Source organism: Emys orbicularis, chromosome 7 (assembly GCF_028017835.1).
Source record: "Emys orbicularis isolate rEmyOrb1 chromosome 7, rEmyOrb1.hap1, whole genome shotgun sequence".
In the NCBI taxonomy this organism is placed as follows: domain Eukaryota; kingdom Metazoa; phylum Chordata; order Testudines; family Emydidae; genus Emys; species Emys orbicularis.
Genome location: NC_088689.1, coordinates 284,632 through 305,737, shown reverse-complemented (window position 1 = coordinate 305,737; position 21,106 = coordinate 284,632). Strand labels below are relative to the sequence as shown.

The 21,106-nt window shown below is 52.4% G+C and overlaps 1 protein-coding gene across 1 annotated transcript; it reads right to left on the bottom strand.

Annotated features, from left to right (window-relative positions):
* Nucleotides 1-504: 504 nt before the first annotated feature.
* On the bottom strand, nt 505-18,306 carry ENTPD1 (ectonucleoside triphosphate diphosphohydrolase 1). The gene is made up of 10 exons (XM_065407532.1): nt 18,255-18,306; nt 17,202-17,335; nt 15,467-15,584; nt 9,285-9,435; nt 7,156-7,315; nt 6,159-6,395; nt 5,273-5,533; nt 1,609-1,728; nt 962-1,099; nt 505-711 (listed from the first exon to the last, which is right to left on the bottom strand). Exons 1-10 carry the CDS (start codon nt 18,304-18,306, stop codon nt 505-507), a joined length of 1,578 nt encoding a protein of 525 aa, XP_065263604.1.
* Nucleotides 18,307-21,106: the final 2,800 nt, after the last annotated feature.

Sequence of the window (21,106 nt, the reverse complement as noted above, 5' to 3'; positions counted from 1 at the left end):
GTGGCCAAGGGTAGCAAGCTTGCTTTGCGCTGGTGCGGATGCCCTGCTCAGACAAGCTCTGAGCAGCTGTGGGGACCGTCTCCAGGGAAAGGAAATAGATCTCTGCACAGTGCAATGGCTTCCTGCATAACCCTGAGATTAGCCCCACAACCAGCTTGGCGCTTCCAAGTCACAGCAATTCCCTCAGGGATTACTGCTGCCTCTGTCTAAACAAGACCGAAAAGAACAAGCAGCAAAAAGAGCCGAAAAGCTGCTGCTTTGTGACCAATTCAAGAAGGGATCCCAGCAAGATACATCTCCACAGAGAAGAGGAGCCTGTGTATCCGTCAGTGCAGGCGTGAGCCAGAGGAGAAGATTGAATGCCCTTGTACAGGCAGTAGCTTCAGTGAAAGGCAGGAGGGACTCTGCTGGGTAAGGCTGGCTCTGCAGGTGACCTCAGAACTCTGTGCAACAGCTGGTGTGGCAGGGGCCCATTACAGCCTCTACTGCGGGATTTGCCACTCTCTAAATGAGTCCCTTCTGCAGGCACTTTGGTTTGTGGAAGGCAAGCCAGCTAAGCAGGAGCACAGCCACCAACACGAGAGAGCAGAACACCATGAGCCCCACATAACTGGCATGGGAGAGAGGGCGTGTCGGGGGCTTCTCTGCAGGGATCATGTTTGTCAGGTTCAGCATGTAGCCCAGAGTCCAGCCTGCGTCACTGCTGCCAATCTGGAAAAGAGGACAAGACCCGAATTACCTACCAGGACTAAGGAACATACAGGGAGTGGGCTGGTATGGACAAGAAGGTCAGGTCTCTTCTGGGGGCAGTGGTATGGGGCATGGTGTGTGTGGGTGGGGGCAGGGGCAGGTGGTGATAGCCCCACAGTGATAGCCCCACAGAGATGGGGTGGTATATAGGGTGTGGGTATCACAGGCATAGCCCTCCCTATCTAGAAACTCTCTGCACATGTGAAGTTACCTTTCCAAGGAACTGGATGTTTTGCCATTTCTCCATGGTGAATCCATAGCCATTCTCCAGGAGGGAGAGGATGTAGGTCCCGGAGAAACAATATTCACTCAGGTACTTCTCTTTTATCTTGGGAAATTGTGCCTTTACCTGCAGCAGGACAAAGACTTTACTTGCCTGCTGCTCCACATGGTTACCACAGGCCTGGCTTGCACCAGAGACGCCTCTCCAGGTGCTGGCAGCATCTGCCCACTCCATCATTAGCATTAATCTAGATTCTAGCAGCACCAGATGCTCCAGAAGTTCTCCCCTAGCACTGAATGGATGGTGGGAAGTATTTATGTATGTGTGGGCCCCTCCTAACAGCCTCTCACCAGCAGAGATGTCACTTAGCCAAAAGCAGAGCAGGAAAGGACTCCTACAGACACCACAGCAAGCAGCGCCAGAGAGCAGGAGAAGGTACGTGTGCTGTAAATCGGCATAGGGAGGATTCCGCACAATGGCAAGTCTAGAGGTTCCCTAGAAACGGGGTTTGTGAGGGGGAAGTACACCTGCTGCCTGGCTCCCACACACAGCCATCACCACGAGGGCTGATCCCTGACTCCCGGTGCTATTGCAGAGCAAGAGCCTCACGCTGCTACAGCCGGTCACTCTCTTACCTCGTGCCAAGGTCTGGAGCAGAAGCTTTCCACAGTGCTGGTCGCTTTGTCTAGAGAGACTGGGCTCTTCTCTGTCGTCAGGTTTAAAAAGTTCATCACAAAGTAGAAAGCAGAAAATGCCTGAAGGGGAGAAAATTTTAAACCTGCTTAGCCTTAGTGTGGAAAGCAGAGTCCAAATCTGAGCAATGACGCCAGAGCATGGGGCTCCCTCTGTGAATCCAAAGCATTTGCGGAAACAGAAATCCCAGCATGCGGGTGCGTTCCAGCTTGCATAGAGCTCCATGAACATGCCATGGGCTGCACATCTGGGTGTCTGGGGAGAGGGTTTTGCAGCTGGCTGGGTCAGGATTATAGGCGCCAAGTATTCACACTCTCGTGGGGGTGGAGCAAAGGAGAGCGACTCAACCGTCACTGCCTCCTATCATAGGTGGGGTTGGTAGCACTGCCTATTGTTACGTTTGCATGACACTTCCCATTAAGAGCCTCTTTTCAGTTGCTTATAACTTTGCCAAACTTGAAAGTTCCCACACTGGGTGTCTACCTCCAGCTAGTGTGTTGTGGGGGAAGTTGTTTGTTTTGTTTTTTGAAGTTTCAGGCAAAATGTTTCAGCTGTTTCTAAGAATGAGTTTCAGGGAAAATACAGTGTTTTTCGGATGTTAAAAAATTCTGGTAACTGTTTCCTTGAGAAGCAATAGCACCCACATGCTTTCAAGCAGGGACTTGAAATCTGTCAGGGGAGTTGTCTTGGTGTCAGCAATGTGCCTTTTGTTCCCATGAAAAGCTGCCCAAATTTGGCCAAGTTATAAGCCTTTGAAAAAATCTGTTTGAATACATTCAGGAAAGACTTCCTAAAAAAGTTTAGCAGCTAAAATTTCCAAAGATTCTGTGCACAAAGATTCTGTGCACACTGAGCATGCTTCCTCCCCTCACAGTTCCTCCATGTGTCGGACTGTGCATGCATCATCCCCACAGAACAACTGAGTATGTTCAAATCAGGGCTGCAAGGGTGAAGTGAAGCCAGACTTTTCCTGCAATTACAGCTCCTGGCTGCTGTGGGCCAGCCCAAGGTGGGCACCGGAACTAAGAGCAAGGAGCCTCTCTCTCCTCTGCTCTCAATTACTCTCCTAATGGTGCCCAGGCAGCATGGAGGAGGAAACCACATGATTCAAAAGCAGAGAAGACAAGAGCCAGACTTGTGGGAGGGGAAAGGCATAGATTGTGACAAGGAGCCTGGGGAGCTGGGACTGGAGAGGGGAAAGAGAGAGAAACTGGGAATGGGAGCTGGGGAGAGACGGGGACTGGGAACCAGGGGAGGGAGGGAGACTAGGACAGAGAGCAGGGGAGTGGACAATGCGACTGCCTGGGCAAGGAAACTGGTAGTGAGAACTGTGCGGGAGGGTGTGGAGGCCGGGATTGGTCGGGCAAGACAACTGAGACTGGGAGACTGCGTGGGGTGGTGGGAAAGATAGATAGGGTTACCATATTTAAGCATTAAAAAAAGAGGACACTCCACGGGTCCTAGCCCTGCCCCTTCCCCCGCCCCGGCTCCACCCCGGCCCCGCCCCAACTCCGCCCCTTCCCCAAAGTCTCCGCCCCCTCCCCAGAGCGCCCCGCATTCCTCCTCCTCCCTCCCAGCCACGCGAAACAGCTGCCTGAGCGCTGCCGGCTTCACGGTTGGCCGGGTAGCCCCCAGACCCTGCGCCCCCGACCGGGCGCTTCCCCAGCGCAGCCAGAGCCCGGAGGATACTGCTCTCTCCTCTCCAGTCACACCCCTGCCCTTTCTCCAAACCTCCCGGTGGCCTCACCCAGTTAAGAGCAACGAGAGTGCAACGCAGGTGGCTGTTGGGGCTGGGGGAAGAACACTTTTGCTGCAGCAGAAAGGCACTGGGAGCACTTTCGCCCGGCTGCAAACTGCCGAGTGACACCCGATGCGAAGGGCCAGAGACCAGCCAGATCCACCAGCCCAGCCCCGCTTTCTGCACGTTGTCCAAGACCCGGCGCTGCAGCGCCCCCCGGTCTGCATCCCGCCCCCCGCCGCGGTGCTGGGTCTACTCATGCTGCTGTTGTGGCCCGACCAGTGCACCATGGCTTGGGTTGTGCGCCGAGTCCCCGGTCAGCGCGAAAATGCTGCTGCTCAGCTTCAGCTCCTCCAGCCTGAAGCGGGTGGCTTTGCCCTGCGGCTGCTCGGGGGATGCTCCTGCCGCCTCCCTGCCCTGCTGGTCCCGCTCTGCCGGGACCCCCCTGGCTTTCCTTCGCTCCGCCTGGCTCCTTCTCAGCCGGCTGCCGCGGAGCGCAGTCCCAGCCGGGGTCCGCTCTTTGCCTCGTCGGCCTGGCAGGGCGGGCGCAGTCCCCCGGGGGGGAGCTCGGGGCAGGCCGGGGCCAACGGAGCGCGCTGGGGATGCGCTGGGGTCGGGCTGGCTGGTCGGTTTCTCCTGGCTGGGAGCAGCCGGGGAGAGAACTTCCCCGCCAGGAACCACCTCGCCTCTTCCCCCGCGGCCCGGCCACCCGGGCATAATAATCCCCACTGCGGCTGAGGCGGCTTCCCCGGAGCCAGGCAGGCGGGGCACGTTATCTTGGCCCCACTGGTGCCAAAGGTGCAGAGGAATTGGACAAGCAAGGTCCTGGCGAGCAGCGCATACATGATCTCTGCCTTTGCTCCTGCCCCCACGCCTGGCTTTCCCATGATCATATGCCACCTCCCCAGACCTGCGTCCTGTTGAAAGTTCCGATCCTCCCCGCAACTCCTCTGAAAATGCAGACACACAAACATGTCCCCTGGGGAATGAAGGAACAAACACTCCCCTCCCCAGCCGCTTCAGTAATGCCGGCATTTTCCCGGACATGTTCGGCTTTTTGGCAATTCCCCCCGGACGGGGGTTTGATTACCAAAAAGCCGGACATGTCTGGGAAAATCCGGACGTATGGTAACCCTAAGATCAGACGAGAAGCTGGGGCGTGGGGACTGGGATTGGCTGGGCAAAGAGACAGGGACTGATGGTGGAGGGGGGAGACTGGGACTCTGGAGGGCAAGAAGAGTGGGATGGGGGTGAGATGTCTGAGGAGTGGAGACTGGACTGAGTAGTTAAAGAGAATAGGAATGGGATGAAGATCTGGGGGTGGGAAAGAGAGAGAACTGGGGCAGGTTAGAAGGGACATGGCAGAAGGGGTCTATGTCCCATGCACAACACGGCTCAGATTGGTTAGTGATCAAGGCAGCTAAGAGTGCATTGGCCCTGGCAGAGGTCCAGGCTGGCCTCCTGTCACCAGGTCTTGTGGCATTATTTTGCTGTGTAGATCATCTCAAGAGTTCACTGCCCCGCAAGCTACCAGTGGCACTCTGCGTATCTGACCTCCAGGCACTTTCTCTCTCCAGAATGCACTGACACAAACACAGGCAGTGTGGGAGGTGGGGGCAACACAAACTTGCGTGACATATGGCTGTGATGTACAAAAGTCTGCTGTGTGGACACAACTCAAACCAGATTTGTTATAACTAGGTCAGATGAGTTCTCTTGTGGCATTTACTGGCTCAGTCCACACTATAAACAGCCCCCTGCCCCCCAAGTGCCTCACAGTCTTCCCTCCAGCCCCCCGGGAACATACCCTACGCAGACCCTCTGTGTCTGCTCTAGGTTAGAGCACGCCGCCGGGCGTCCAGACTCACCCCAAACTCCCCTTGTAACGGAGGCAGGAAAATCCCATTGAAGGAGCAGCTGGAGTAAGGGCAATAGCTAGTGTTGAAGATCTTCTGGATGGTCATTCGGCACCTTTGGTAATCCCCGTTCCCCTGGAGGTGAAGCTGTGTGAATGGAAGCTGCTGCTCACCATTAGCTATACAGGGGTTGGTGTAGAGGTCACTTATATTCATAATCCTCAAATATCCTGGGTGAAAGCAGGGATCCAGGAGGCTGCCATTCTGTGTGCTCTGCAGGTAAAACAACCCAGGCCATTGGCACTCAGTTCCAGAGAATGGGACCATGAAAACAGCAACAAGATGTACTGATCTAAGAAAGCTGTCCTGGAACTGGGGACAGATATAACATGCCAGGATTCTCATACCAACCACAAACTCATCCTCTGTGCTCAGGAGTCCTGCTTTCTGTGTCGTGCTCAGTCACAGGTTTCCCGTGTGGCTGCAGGCAAGTCATTTGCAGCCACATTTCCAAAGTTAGGCACTCAAAATGAGTGGGAATTTGAGATACTTTGGGCCTGATTTCCAGAGGTGCTGAGCACCCACAGCTCCTGCTACCTTCAGTCAGAGCTGTGGGTGCTCAACACCCCCAATACCAGACCCCTGATATCTCCAAGCTGGGTACCCAAGAACAGAGGCACTCCAAATTGGTGGCCACGTTTGAAACCTCTGGCCTTTGTTCCTGGCTGTAAGTCAGGGATAATGAGACTTCCCCACTGAAATCCACTGTTGTGAAGCTCAGGTTCCAGCCTCACCCGGCTGCACCACAGTGGTGTGTGCAAACAGCAAATACCGAAGGTGGGGAGGGTCCAGAAACTCTCAGCCCCACAGGTACCGGCCCTGGAGCTCTCACACTTGCCTGTAGGTCACTGGCCAGCTTCAGGCGCAGAGCCTGGTCCTTCCCGTAGCACAGGAAGCTGTGCGTATACACGTTGTAGTTCTTGCCATAGAGACGAAAGTGCAGTGAGTTCTCTTGAGATTCAATTGGCTCTTGGTCCGGTACAAAGGTGATCTGAGTGGAGGCTCCGCCAAGGTCCAGGGCCCCTGATGTCCCCCGGCTGGATCTCAGGTGAGGCAGAAAGTTCAGCCAGCCAGGCTTAAAAAAAAACAGGGACAATGAGACAAGGCTACCGGCCTGGGGGTGAGAGAAACAGGAATAAGGTTGGGAGGAGAGAGAGAGAGAGAAGGTAGCACAGGGCAGAAGGGAGGCATGGGGGCCTGGAGCAGGGCACAGGGTGTGAGGAGAACAGGGTAGAGGGGCAAAATGAGGGTTCAGAAGAGAGAGGAGATGATGTACAGCAGGTGTCCAGGGGAGGGTTAGAACACACAATCTGCAGCTGAACGATCCCTATGAGAGATAGTAAAAAAATATGACACACCTCTCTCTAGTGCCGTGTATGCCACAGAACCCCAAACACTTTACCAACACTACAGAGGAACCATTCTGCCAGCCACTGAAATGCTCCCACTCTGGGGTGGAACACAGTAACTGTTTAAAAGAACACATCAATGATTTAGGACAGGAAATTAAGGAGGATATCTTGTGTAGCTGAAACTGCAGGAGGAATTCCAGAAGGTTTCTGTTTCAATGCACTAACAAATTGTGCGTGCACCAATTGTGCGGAGCCCATCATGACACCACCTCGCATATGAGAGCTGATGCATTTAGTTTCCTAACGAGCCCTTGGAAGCTGGATTGCTGAAGAATTGTGTGGGGTCACTTTCTGACCCCTGGTAAAAGGGGTTGTAAAAGAAGCCAGTGCTGGCAGAAGCCCTCTTGCCAAGTATGGTTTACAAAGTCCCACCTGCCCACATTTCTGGAGTACTACACCTGCCCTGGCTATTGGATATGTTACCTGCTTGAAGTTGCCCAACAGGTAATTAATGGTGATCCAGCCATAGGCTCCTTCTTCCTGACCACTGATGACTCTGGCACCCTGGAAGTTGAAGGGGGATGAGCGCAGCGTCTTCTCCACTGCAGAGAGGACTCTGTCAGCTATACTTCTGTTCTGCAAGCTGGATGTATAGAGGAAAGGACTGAGTGACTCCAGTCTAGAAGCTCTCAGCAGCCTGTTGGTTTTACTCTACCCCCCAGGACACACTTGAGATACTTTTAGTAAGACAGAAGTGCAAGCTGGATCTAACACACTAGATGTTCTCAGTGACATCATTCCTTACTGTCTCACCATCCCAGCTTGTCCGCCGCTGTTTCTGATGCTCACTCAGTTGCCACCGACAGCAGCAGTCACTTCCTGAAGCAGGGCAGGAATCCCCACAGGCACCCCCCACTGAGCACACCCATTAGAGGACATCACTAAGGCTAACATTTAGTCACGGGTATTTTAGTCACGGGTATTTCCGGATAGGTCATGGGCAATAAATAAAAATCCACAGCCTGTGACCTGTCCATGACTTTTACCAAAAATACCCCTGACTAAATCTCTACTTCTGGGCCCCACAGCTCCGGGGGGCCCCTGATGGGGGGGGGCCTGCTCCAGTGCTGGGGGTTGACTGTCCCCTGGTCGCTGCTCCTGGGGACTGCTCTCTGGATGGCTCCCAGGCATCCCGAGCCACTGCTCCAGCTGACCCGGGACCACTGCTGCTCGGGCAGTCCCCAGGGCACCCCGAGGACCGCTACTTAGAAGGTCCCCAGAGCCAGCCACACCAGCCGCTGTTCCAGCGGTCCTTGGAGCCAGCTGCCCGGGGCCTCCCGAGCAGTGGCTGGTGTGGCTGGCCTTGGTGCAACCCCCGGGACTGCTACTTGGGCGGTCCCTGGGACCAGCCGCTGCTTGCATGGTCCCCAGAGCCAGCTGCCCGGGGCCTCCCGAGCAGTGGCTGGTGCGGCTGGCCCCAGGTACCGCCGGAGCAGCTGGCCCCGGGTTGCTCCAGCAGCGGCTAATGAGGCTGGCCGTGGGGCACCCGAGCAGCTGGCCCTGGGGTGCTCAGGTGGCCCTGAGGTGCTCAGGTGCTGCAGTGGAAGTCACGGAGGTCGCGGAAAAAGTCACGGAATCCGTGACTTCCACGACCTCCATGAAAGAACTGCCGTCTTAGACATCACACCCCGGGATTCCCCTCACAAGCCAGTGTATCACTGCTACAAAAGAAACAGCATGCCACACTCTACCTTCATGGAGTCTCTGTAGGCAATACTCATCTGGGAGTAACCTGGCCAGCCAAGGTGCCAGGAGTAGGGATGGGGATATGCCTCCGTTTCACTAGGATACAAGAGATGTCCAGGCATCCACTCATATGGGCAGTTTGGGATGATACTACCACCATCTGAGTGTCCCTGTAATGGGGCCAGTACAATGCATGGGCACTGTATGGGGAAAGAAAGTCAGGGCAGGGAAAGGAGTCAGAGCAGAGTGGTGAAGGGAGGAAGCAGAAAGAGAGGGAGAAGACTTGGTGGGGAGAGCAGGGGGAGTCTGAGGTGAGGAGAAAAGAGGGGCAGATTGTGTGAGGCAGAGATAGCAAAGGCTGATGGAGGAACCCTGGATATCCCTTGGTATCTCAGACACATGAACACTCATTCCCAATGATTCCTGGTCAGAAGGTTCTGTTCTACACGCAGGATGGGCTCACACATGGCTGAGCCATTCCCGTGGATGGGAAGAAGAAGGACTGAACAGGACACAAGCTGTGTAGTGTGGGGCCAGCACAGTCCCATGTCAATCTATTGAGGGGCACCAGTTATGAAATCAGCCCTTGGTATTTCCCGTCCCTGAGGGTATGTCTACACTAGAAACGTAAGTCACCTGCTGTGAAATTGACAAGACAGCCAACAGTCGGAGTGTCTACACAGACACTGTCGCCCTAACTACACCGAGGTAAGCCATATGTACCCATGGAGGTGGAGTCATTGTTGGTGTAGTAGGGCACTTACATTGTCAGGAGCAAGGCTGTAGTGTGTACACACTGAGATTACACCTAACTGTGTAGTGTAGACCAGGCCTGAGAGAAGGTGAAGGTTACATGTCTGCAGTACCTGAGCAGCCGCATTCCAGCTGTAGCCCCAAGGTAGACAGGGGTCTCTCTGTGGTGCTGTTCTGGAACCACTTCCTGAGCTCTTTTCATGCAGTGCTGGAGGGAGAGGCCAGCTTTCTCTGTGTCCTGGGAGTAACCCGAGATCCCCAGACCTGGGAAGAAGGGGAAGAATATGACATTCAATTTCATGCTCTCTTAACCGAGTCCTACAGACCACAGTGAACCCTGCATATTACTCCTAACCTCTATTGCAGAGACATCAATAGCAGCCCTCCTATTAAACCCAGCCTTAAAGCTTGTCTAATAGACTGCTAAGAATTCCTCCTCTATCAAGTAAGTGTTCACATCCTTATGCTGGGGGTGGGTGAAACTTCATGGAAGCTGGTGGCTGAAACAACTGCCCGTCACGCAGAACAAATGTAAAAAGCACCTGAGCTCCTTTATGGAATAGACACACCTGAAACAGCAGGAGCCACCACCCAAAACACAGGCCGCCTGCAAAGGCTGGTTAGGAATCTGAGCTATGTGGGCTGAAGGGTTTGACTGGGGACTGAATGTAAACACAGAGGGCTGGGTATTGTTGGAGGGAGTGGGGTGTGAGAGAGAGAGAGGCAGGAGAGAAGGCCCCAAGGAAGTCCCAGAGACAGCCAAAGAAGCACTTATAGTGTGACCCTGAGAAAAAGCTGAGTGAGAGAGAGCAGGAGCACACACTTTTGGGTAGAGCGTTGGTTGGAAAGAAGCTGGGAACTGTGAGCAACACACCTGGGCACATGGAAGAACAGTTGACAAGAAGGTGTGAGTAACAGTAGGGGGAAATTAGTATGGTAAAATTAGTTTTTGTAATGACCCATCCACTCCCAGTCTGTATTCAGGCCTAATTTAATGGTGTCTAGTTTGCAAATTAATTCCAGTTCTACAGTTTCACATTGGAGTCTGTTTGTGAAGTTTTTTTGTTGAAGAATTGCCACTTTTAAGTCTGTTATTGAGTGACCAAGGAGGTTGAAGTGTTCTCCTACTGGTTTTTGAATGTTATAATTCCTGATGTCAGATTTGTGTCCGTTTATTCTTTTGCGTAGAGACTGTCCGGTTTGGCCAATGTACATGGCAGAGGGGCATTGCTGGCACATGATGGCATATATCACATGGGTAGATGTGCAGGTGAACGAGCCCCCTGATAGTGTGGCTGATGTAGTTAGGTCCTATGATGGTGTCCCTTGAATAGATATGCGGACAGAGTTGGCACAGGGGTTTGTTGCAGGGTTTGGTTCCTGGGTTACTGTTTTTGTTGTGTGGTGTGTAGTTGCTGGTGAGTATTTGCTTCAGGTTGGGGGGCTGTCTGGAAGTGAGGACTGGCCTGTCCCCCAAGGTCTGTGAGAGTGAGGGATCATCCTTCAGGATAGGTTGTAGATCCTTGATGCGCTGGAGAGGTTTTAGTTGGGGGCCGTAGCGTTCCATCACCTATAGCCCACCTTCTTGTCAACTGTTTGAAATGGGCCACCCTCAACACCACTACAAAAGTGATTTTTCCTCCCTTGGTATTCTACTGTTAATTGAATTGTCTCGTTAGACTGACCCCCCATTTGGTAAGGCAACTCCCATCTTTTCATATACTATGTATATATACCTGCTACTGTATTTTCCACTCCATGCATCTGATGAAGCGGGTGTGCCGTCCTCGGGAGTCCCTTCAAAAGGCCTGCTTAGAGCCCGAGGAAGGTTTGGTCGGGCCCTGGCCCTGACCTGATGGGGGGGTGACGGTCTGCGCCTGCCATTCCTACCCCTCCGTCTATAGAAGTCTTGTCTGGGTCGAGGAGGGTCGGAGCGCTGCTGTTGAAGCTGCGGTTTGAAGGGTTGACGCTGGGTAGCAGGGGTGTGCATACCCAGAGACTTCACGGTCACCCGGGAGTCCTTCAGGCCGTGCAGCCTGGAGTCTGTCTGCTCTGAGAAAAAACGGTTACTTACCTCTCGTAACTGTCGTTCTTCGAGATGTGTTGCTCATGTGTGTGCGCTGCGTTCATGATCATCGGAAGGTTTTTCCCCTAACAGTACCCGTCAGGTCGGCTGTGGAGACCCCTGGAGTGGCGCCTTCATGGTGGTGTATATAGGTCCCTGCCGACCCACCGTCTGCTCAGTTCCTTCTTGCCGGAACACTCCGACAGAGGGGAGTGGGTGGGATTTGGAATAGACATGAGCAACACATCTCAAAGAACAACTGTTACTAGAGGTAGGTAACCGTTTTTTCTTCTTCGAGTGCTTGCTCATGTGCATTCCAATAGGTGACTTCCAAGCAGTTTCCCTGGGGGAGGGGTCGGAGTTCACTTGGTTGCTGAATGCAGGACTGCCCTGCCAAAAGCTGCATTGCCCCTTGCCTGCTGGGTAATGGCGTAGTGTGACGTGAAGGTGTGGATAGAGGGCCACATTGCTGCCTTGCATATGTCCTGTATAGGGACCTGTGCCAGGAATGCTGTGGACGACACCTGTGCTCTTGTGGAGTGCGCCGTAAGCGGAGGGGCTGGAAGTTTTGCCAGGTCGTAGCAAGTCCTGATACAGGATGTGATCCACGATGAAGTGTGCTGGGATGAGATCGGGAGCCCCCTCATCCTTTCTGCGATTGCAATAAAGAGCTGTGATGACTTACGAAATGTCTTTGTGCGCTCAGTTAGAATGCTAGGGCACGCCTGACAGCCAGGGAATGGAACATGCGTTCTCTGTTACTTGCATGAGGCTTAGGGAAGAACACAGGTAAAAATATGTCTTGGTTCACATGAAACTGTGAAGTATCAGAGGGGTAGCCGTGTTAGTCTGAATCTGTAAAAAGCAACAGAGGGTCCTGTGGCACCTTTAAGACTAACAGAAGTATTGGGAGCATAAGCTTTCGTGGGTAAGAACCTCACTTCTTCAGATGCCATCTGAAGAAGTGAGGTTCTTACCCACGAAAGCTTATGCTCCCAATACTTCTGTTAGTCTTAAAGGTGCCACAGGACCCTCTGTTGCTTTTTACATGAAACTGTGAGACTACCTTTGGCAGAAACGCAGAGTGAGGGCGTAGCTGCACCTTGTCTTTATAAAAGACCGTATGGGGAGCTTGGAAGTCAGCACTCTGAGCTCGGATACCCTTCTGGCCAAGGTTATGGCCACCAGAAAGGCCACCTTCCAGGAAAGGTAGGACAGAGGGCAGGTCGCCATGGGATTGAAAGGGGGCCCCATGAGCATGGACAGGACCAGGTTGAGGTCCCACTGGGGAACGGGCCATCGTACCTGGGAATAAAGTCTGTCGAAGCCCTTGAGAAACCAGCCCACCATGGGATTGCCGAAGACTGACCTACCAGCTGCCCCCGGGTGGAAGGCTGAAATGGCAGCCAGGTGTACCCTGAGAGATGATATTGCCAATCCCTGCTGCCTGAGGTATAACAGGTAGTGCAAAACAAGGGGAATTGGCGCTAGCTGTGGTTCGGTGCCCCTCTGCAGAGACCAGATGGAAAAACGCTTCAAACTTGCCAGGAGATTCAGGTTTAGGGCCACTCTTCTAAGAAGGTCCTGGTGTCCCCTGGTGTCCATCGCCGGAAGGGTGGTGGTGGTGCCCACCACCGCCTCGTCTGGCGAGGAGGAGGTGGCTCGTGGGACAGGGTCTTCCTGCCCTTCTGGCTCTCTGGCAGCTGGGTCAGGTACCTTGGAGCCCCCCATGACTGGAGGTGGCTCCAGTATAACTGATGGTGCAGGTTTAAAATGTATATAATGCCTTTTGTCTGGCAAAAATAAATTTCCCTGGAACCTAACCCCCCCCCCCCATTTACATGAATTCTTATGGGGAAATTGGATTCCCTTAACATCGTTTCGCTTAAAGTCGCATTTTTCAGGAACATAACTACAACGTTAAGTGACGAGTTACTGTACCGACACCTCACCTCTTGTCTGATCCAGCACAGACATCATCTTTTACCAGCTACCATGTTGGTATTTATACACCCCATTAATGACATTTACAATTTCTTAAAACCAATAAACTCCAAATAGCAATTTAAAAAAACCAACAAAAATAAACAGACGTAACATCCTCTGCTCCCATCAGGAAATGCCTGGACTTTCCCTGTGCAGGCTCAGTTTCTTTGCACTATCAGAACAGAAAATTCAAGAATAAAGGGCCCACCATTCCACATACCCTGATACCTACTCCTGAATGCACTCCTAGCTTGGCTGCTTCAACTGATCTCACCTACTACTGGTGTTCTCATGTCTAATGAAGTATTGCTCACCAGTGTTTTCCAGCCAGGCAGGCTCTGATCCCTTTTTATGAGACAAGCAACCTGTCAGCGTATTGCCAAGGAGAAGGATGCAGGGTGTCTCTTGCTATCTTTACTTATATCAGAACCATCCTTTGTTCTTTTTCATAAACAGGTCACCCTCTGCTGATTGTTTTTCCTGTGACTGCCCTTTCTTGTCAACTTTGCAATCTTCTAATCAGCATCTGGCTCCATACGCGTATGTTGTGAGACACAATGACCAGACAGGAGATAAATGTCTGCTATCTCCTGCTTCAAAGGAATCTGTTTAAGGCCTGTCATCTCATGGTTACCTGCCTTAACTCCAAGGGTATGAGAACATAATTTCCAGTATAGATACATAACTCTTTATTATCCGCATATGCATTTCAAAGAGATTATGATGACCAGGGGGCTCTGGCTCTTGACAGAGACCTTAGATGTCATCCTTTGGTGACCTTAATATGCATCTGACCCAGGGGATTCCTGTAAAACCCTATGCACCCCTGGTACCCTATGCCGGCTGGCACCAAGTACCAGGGCTTGATTTAGGGGCAGGTGACCAAGGCGAGCGCTTGGGATGTCAGGTGTAAGGGATGCCAGGGTTGGAGTGCTGTTTTTATTGTTAGCGACAAAAGGGAAAATAGAATGTTTGAACTAAAATGTTTCAGCTATTCTGTATGTGGATTCATTTTTCACTAACCTCCTAGAATGTTCTGGACCTTTGTAGAATCTCGTGGAACCTTCCAGACTTTCTGAGAACTACATTTTCTTCGAACCTCCTAGAATGATGCCAGCCATGCCCGTGCAGATAGCTAAGGGGCGGGGCATCGCCAGTCAGTGAGATATAAGAACGAACTGAAGTGAAGTGAGAACCCAACTGTGACACTGTGAACCTTGTTTTATTGTGTAATTGTAAAAAATAAGGTATTCAAAAGTTTAACAAATGGGGGAGGGCAAAGACGCTCCTCGCCTGGAGCGCATTTGGTCTAGGGCCAGCCCTGCCAAGAGCTTCCTGGATCACACAAAGGCCCATTTACACGATGATTTTAAGAAAGTATTGCCAACCTGAATATGATCTGGGTGTCTGGATCTATGTGGTTATTTAATAGCTCGTTTGGCCATTCATATGTTTAAGAACTAATCAAGGAATACAGACTACAGACATACTAGCTGCCCTGATGAACTGGAGTTATGTTTATATACAGATAATGTGGTGCTTCTCTTATAGAGCATATCAGACTGTTCAACTGTATGGAGAATAGGGTAGCTGTGATCAGAGATGCACTGTGTATTGACCAGTCCTGGAAGTCCTTGACACAGCAGTTCCGGTCAGTAAAACTGGGTGACTTCTCAGCAGCCTGCTGGGATTTCTTCTGGAATTCCCAGAGGTCACTTCTGCAGCAGAGATTTTTTTCTATGGCACTGCGATTCGATTGCAGTGTTTTTATCTGTTTTGCAAGGTTATAGAAAGCTCTGGCTAGTAGGTGTCTAACAGGATGGTGGTGTTTGCACCTCCCCGTTAGTAGGTGCTGACTCTGCTGCAAAAGTTAGTTGAATTCTGCTCACTCACTGCAGCAGATGGCATTTTACCCCACCAGGCTATGAGGGAAATGGAAGTGGATCTCTGCTAGACAGGATCTAGAGTGGGGATGGAGCAGAACTGAGGGCAGGATCTAAGAGTAGCCCACACTGAGGAGACGGTAAGAGCTTAGCTTTGTGTCATTTTACTGTTGATTTCTGTATTAACAAAACCAAACAGGAGAGGCAGGTTGGCCTCTACACAGGTGAGGAGTGATTTAGGGCAGGTTGGAAGCTGTACCAGTTGACAAGCATTACATTATTTTCACCATCCCTCCTGCACTCTCTGTTCATCACCTCATCGCCCCTCCTGTTCCCCCCTTCCTCCTCCCTCGTGGCTTACCTTCTACTTTACACACTTCCACCTGGTGCACCACCCCAGTGTCATTCTCCTTCTCCGCTGGCCACTCATACACGTACAAGTTAGTGTGAGACGAACCAGCATCCAGCACAATCCCGTACTGTGGATAAAACAAACCAGTTATCTCTGGACCAATGCACGGGACACTGTGAATAGTAGTCAGTGAGGCCAGACAGTGGGACAAGAGCACTCTTCACTTACTGGGAGCACTAGTAAGTGTAGCTACAGCAGAGGTGGTGCTAGCCCATTGGGGGCCCTGAGCAGGAATATTCCCCCCCCCCCCACAATACTGAAACAGGGAAGTTCTTATAATAAAAAGCGAATAGGGGACCCCCCTTGAGCTGCTCAGAGCCCTAAGCAATTGCTTAGTCTGCTTATGCCTAGTGCCAGGGTCAGTCAGCTTGTGTGTGTGTTTTTCAGCGTGCTGTCCAGTTCCGCACAGACAGCTGGTTAGCAGACCTTGAGTACAGCCCACTCATTCAGCAGACTTTCATGTTACTCATAAAGAAAGACCACAGGCACGGTTCAGTGACACAGGCACTTGGCCAGGTTTATTGCCAAGACACAGTTCTAGCGCCCTGTCTCGGTGGTTACCAGTACACTAACACGAGTGCCCTATGGCAAGGAACAGTTCAGTCAGCAGCAGGAATTTCTGCTGTCCCCTTGGCCGAACAAAGAATTAAGGCAAAATACCCCGACACTTATAGGCTACGACAAACAAGAATACACCACCATATGTGTTTCATGACATTTGTTTGTTACCTCCCCTTGTTCCTGATATCTTGGACAAAACCTCCTCATTCATTATTCTGTCAAACCATCTTATCTTGTACTAGATGGGGATGGATCTGCACTAGCTGGAATATATTTATGTAAATATCTAGTGCCTTGTACACTAGCAACAACTTTGCCAAGGTCGTGTACTGGGCAGTGAACTTGTGAGCATCTGCTTTAATCCATGGCCTGACTTTGGTTCACAGCCTCTGGTTCAGGCCTCAGATCTTGCCCCAGGCCCAGTGCTCCAGGCTCTCTCTATGACAGCCGGCTCTGAGCTGCATGCACTGAGCATCAGTAGAGACACTGCTGGTATTGGGTGCCCCCAGGAACGGGGCAGATCACTGGCCTTCCTCGCAGTCCTGGCCTGTAAAGTTTCCACCAAAGGGAGCATAGGTGCTGACTCCATGGGTGCTCCAGGGCTGGAGCACCCATGGAAAAAAATTAGTCGGTGCTCAGCACCCACCGGCAGCCAGCTCTCCACCGGAGCTTCCCGTCTGTCTGCAGCCCCATCAATCAACTCCTCCCCCTCCCTCCCAGCGCCTCCTGACTGCTCCGATCAGCTGTTCTGGGGCATGCAGGAGGTGCTGGGGCGGAGGGGGCGGAACTGCGTGGGAAGGGGTGGGGCAGGAGGTTGAGCACCCTGGGGGCCCGGAGGAAGCTGGCACCTGTGAAAGGGAGTACGAACTTGGAAGCTATAGTGTCACAATGGAACTGACCGGTGGGTTAGTACAGATTCACCTATGAAAACCACCAGAAATGGGCTTGTTTTTACAGGGAAATTGGGAAGAGAAAATGCTTGAGGTTCAGGGAGATAACAGAGGGAATTAGCAAGACCCAAAAGATGTGGTGGGTGAAACACATGGAAATTCAGGGGTGTCTCGGAGCTACCCATGCCCCACCCAGTTATGCTGTTTCTCTTGTAATGGCCCCTTCACAATACCTTAATATTCTTTGGGAGTGGCTTGTTCTGACTCACTGCCATCGCAACTAAGGCAATCGCAGCCAAAGCAAAGAGGAACCCGAGGATGAGCAGGGCCTTTCTAGGCCAGGATGTCCTTGGTTTGGTACCTGTGACTGGCAAAGAAGAGCGGATGTTAGGAACCATGCCAAGCACTCAGAGCAGCAGCCACAGCTATTGCAGGTGATGGGACAGTCAGCACTGTTCCTTCTCTCTGCCACAGCACAGGATGTCTGACTGGCCTGCCCAGGGAGAGGCCATGGCAGGATCTGGCATGTACAGTCGAGAACGTGACTGCAAGGCCACATCAACCAAATGTGGATTATAACAAAATGCAGGGGCAGCAGCAACAGGCCCAGATAGCCCCTTCAAACCTGTTCTTCACAACATACATTAACACAAACTTGCACGTAATTTAACACTACGCACAAAGACGGGCAATACAGAAAGTTGTGGTTCCCATGGCAACCACTACTTGGGCTCACTGTGAGCTGTATATGCAGCCTTCCTGGCACTGCACGGAGTGGGGGTCTCAACCGCCCCCCCACCCCAGTGCAGCCTCTTCTGAAATCAACCCTCACCCCAGCCCATGCCAGCTCCAGTCACTTCCCGCCCCCATCGTCACCTTCCCCCCATCCCCGCCCCATCTCGGCTCCAGTCACCTTCCCCCTGCTCCACCCCCCATCGTCACCATCCCCCCCCAGCCCCATCCCAGCTCCTCTCACCTTCCTCCCATCACCCATCGTCACCTTCCCCCCTCACCCCATTCCAGCTCCAGTCACCTTCCCCCCCAGCATCACCTTCCCTCTGCCCCACCCCAGATCCCAGCTCCAGTCACCTTCCCCCCCACCCCAGTCACCTTCCCTCTGCCCCACCCCCCATCCCAGCTCCACTCATCTTCTTCCCCATCATCACCTTCCCCCCCCACCCCCCATCCCAGCTCCTCTCACCTTCCCCCCTACCACACATCCCAGCTCCAGTCACCTTCCTCCCATCATCACCTTCACCCCCACCCCCCATCCCAGCTCCTCTCACCTTCCCCCATACCCCCCATCCCAGCTCCAGTCACCTTCCTCCCATCACCCATCGTCACCTTCCCCCCCTCGCCCCATCCTGGCTCCAGGTCACCTTCCCCCCAACCTCCATCATCACCTCTCTCCCCGCCCCATCAAAGCTCCAGTCACCTTCCATTGTCACCTTCCCCCCTCAGCCCCCCACTGGCTTCAGTCACCCTCCCCTCCACCCAATCCCATCTCCAGTCACCTTCCCCCTCCACCCCATCTCCCAGGCTGGATCCAGTCATTCCCTCCCCCGACTCCATCCGGGTTCCAGTTATCTTCCCCCATTCCCCTCTGTCCATTTCCATGGCTGTGTCCAGTCACCTTCCCATATCCCATTCCATCCCACCTTGTCTCCTTTGTAGGTGGACATAGAACAACATTAAATCAAAGTGAGCTCCTTTCTGCAGCTCCACCTGGCCCTGTCTCCTCCTGTCCCCACCAGCCCCTTCTCCCCTCCCAGCCCTTTCTCCCCCTTGGAGTACCTCACTGAGGAGCATCCTGGCTCTGCCACCAGACCCCAGTTGAGTTGGTCCTGCTGGTGGCTTGTGACGCTCTCCCAGAGGCGACTATAGGTTCCTAGCAGCCCTCCTCTTGTGGGTGGAGCAGCCCCTGTGGAGGTAGAGGCTGCTGGGCTTCCCCTCAGTAGCTGTTTTTCCTTTGTAGGGAAAAACCTCGTTGCCACAGCTAGAAACAGCTGTACAGGAGAAGCCAGGATGCTCATGTGAGCAGCAAGTGTCCTGCTGACCCAGTCTGAGTTGCCCTGGGGCACCCTATTCACTTAAATTCTTGAATACTGTGCGGTGCCCTGCAAACACCACTCAGCCCTGTACCGGTATGGGGCAGTGCTGCACCCACTGCTGCCCATGTGACTCAGGCACTCAGGCTTTCCCCAGAGTGTACAGTCGATTTGGGAACCCTAACGATACAGGTCGGTGTAAACTCATGACCCACGTCCACTCAGCAACCCCAGTGCCGGAGATCTGCTCTTTCACCCTGCACTTCCAGCATAAGTGAAACAGCGTCATACGTGGTCACAGCCAGTACATCATTGCCCTCTCCCCGACGCAATGTTGGAATCCAGCCCAGCTGGACAGGCATCAAGCACCCCACCCAAGAGATTGGAGCCCAGCCCAGATGATCAAGCATCCTTGCCTTTGCTTCTAATTTTGGTCTCTGTTTTTGCAGGGTCTCCTGCTGGCCCAGTTCAGCCGTTGGGTCAGGTCCCAGAACAAAACAGGATCCAATGGCTTTTCTGGTTCCAAGTTAGTTATCAGCGAGAATGATGCTGGCAAGGCTGATGAGTGATTCTGCCACAAGGATCTCACTGCATTCAGAGAAATGAGCCAGGACAGAGACGTCACTGACACGGGAACTGGTCAGGGAAAGCAGGAGAGCAGGACTGTTCCCCTCAGTGTATAGGCCAAGAACTCAGGGAAGAAAGAGAGCCCCGTCAAATATGAATACCTGAAATCCCTGATCAGCAGGGGATCCTGCTCCGGGTGCAAGGCCCCCTGCCCAGCTCACAACTACTTTCCCACTAAATATTGATGGAAAGACAAACAGGTCATGTCTCAAGCAAACCAGAAAACCAGCTGTAAACAAAGGCATCTTGCATGTGATACAGAAACAGTAGGCTAGTGGCTCGGGAACAAATGTTCCTGCACTTTTGAGTGCTATTGTCCTCACAAAAACAATGAGGAGATCTTGTGGCACCTTAGAGACTAACACATTTATTTGGGTATAAGCTTTTGTGGGCTAAAACCCACTTCATCAGATGCATGGAGTGAAAAATACAGTAAGCAGTATATATATATCACAGCACATGAAAAGATGGGAGTTGCCTTACCACGTGGGGGGGTCAGTGCTAACGAGGCCAATGCAATCAAGGTGGCCGTCGCCCATTTCCAACAGTTGGTAAGAAGAGGTGAATATCAAGAGAGGGAAAATTACTTTTTGTAGTGACCCATCCACTCCTAGTCTTCTGAACTTAAAAAAGTCAGGACTACACCCCTGTAAAGAAATGTCCTGCTATGGGCCAACCTGGTTTAGTCTGCACCAGGACTTGCATTTAAGAGCAGTCTCAAGCCTTGGGCTTGTAGCAGGTGCTAACATGAAGGTGCAGAGGGAGGAGGAACTTCCCCATTACAGGTGCCAGCATTTCCCAGACAATGACCTGAGAGGCTGTTCTAAGTCCCAAACTCAGCTACTATTTAAAAGAGGAGCTCTGCCAGTACTGAAAGAGACTTCACCTGAGTGAGTGGCAGGTACCTGGAATCAACCTCTGCTTCTGCAATTCAGCTCAACCACCCAATAACCTGATAGGGTATTGGGGGGAGGTATAGCGTGAACCTCTCTTCACTCACCATGAATTACAGGACCTTTGTGCAGAATACAACACACACAAAACTCTGATTAACATGTAATGCTTTCCTTCATGAGTCCACATTTAAGAGCTGATTTTTGCTCTTAGACCTGAACGACAGTACCCAAGGCACAAGGGGCCACATCCTGGCTCATGCTATGGGCCCCGGGCACTGCTGTGGTGATGAACAGAGTCTGTAAAACTGGTGTAACCAGCCAAATGATGAGTCTCTAGTGTGAGGGAAACCTTGGAGGGTGAAGAGCAGGTGTAACTAGGGGCAGGTCTACATTTAATCGCTACAGCGGCATAGCGCTTCAATGAAGATACCGCTACACTGACGGGGGAGTTTCTCCCATCAGCGTAGTTAATCCACTTCCATGAGAGGCGGTAGCTATGTCAAGGGGAGAAGCCCTCCCGTTGCCGTAGTGCTGTCGACACCTGGAGTTAGGTTGGTATAACGATGT

Bases quoted from the DNA above. Each gene is read 5' to 3' on its own strand.
- ENTPD1 (XM_065407532.1), bottom strand. From the start codon at position 18,306: ATGGGTGATGGGAGGAAGGTGACTGGAGCTGGGATGGGGGGTATGGGG. The intron at 17,336-18,254 runs GTGAGAGGAGCT...CTTCTTTGCCAG, and splicing joins GATGGGGGGTATGGGGGAAG to TCACAGGTACCAAACCAAGG. The intron at 5,534-6,158 runs GCAAGTGTGAGA...TTTTACCTGCAG, and splicing joins AGCTGGCCAGTGACCTACAG to AGCACACAGAATGGCAGCCT.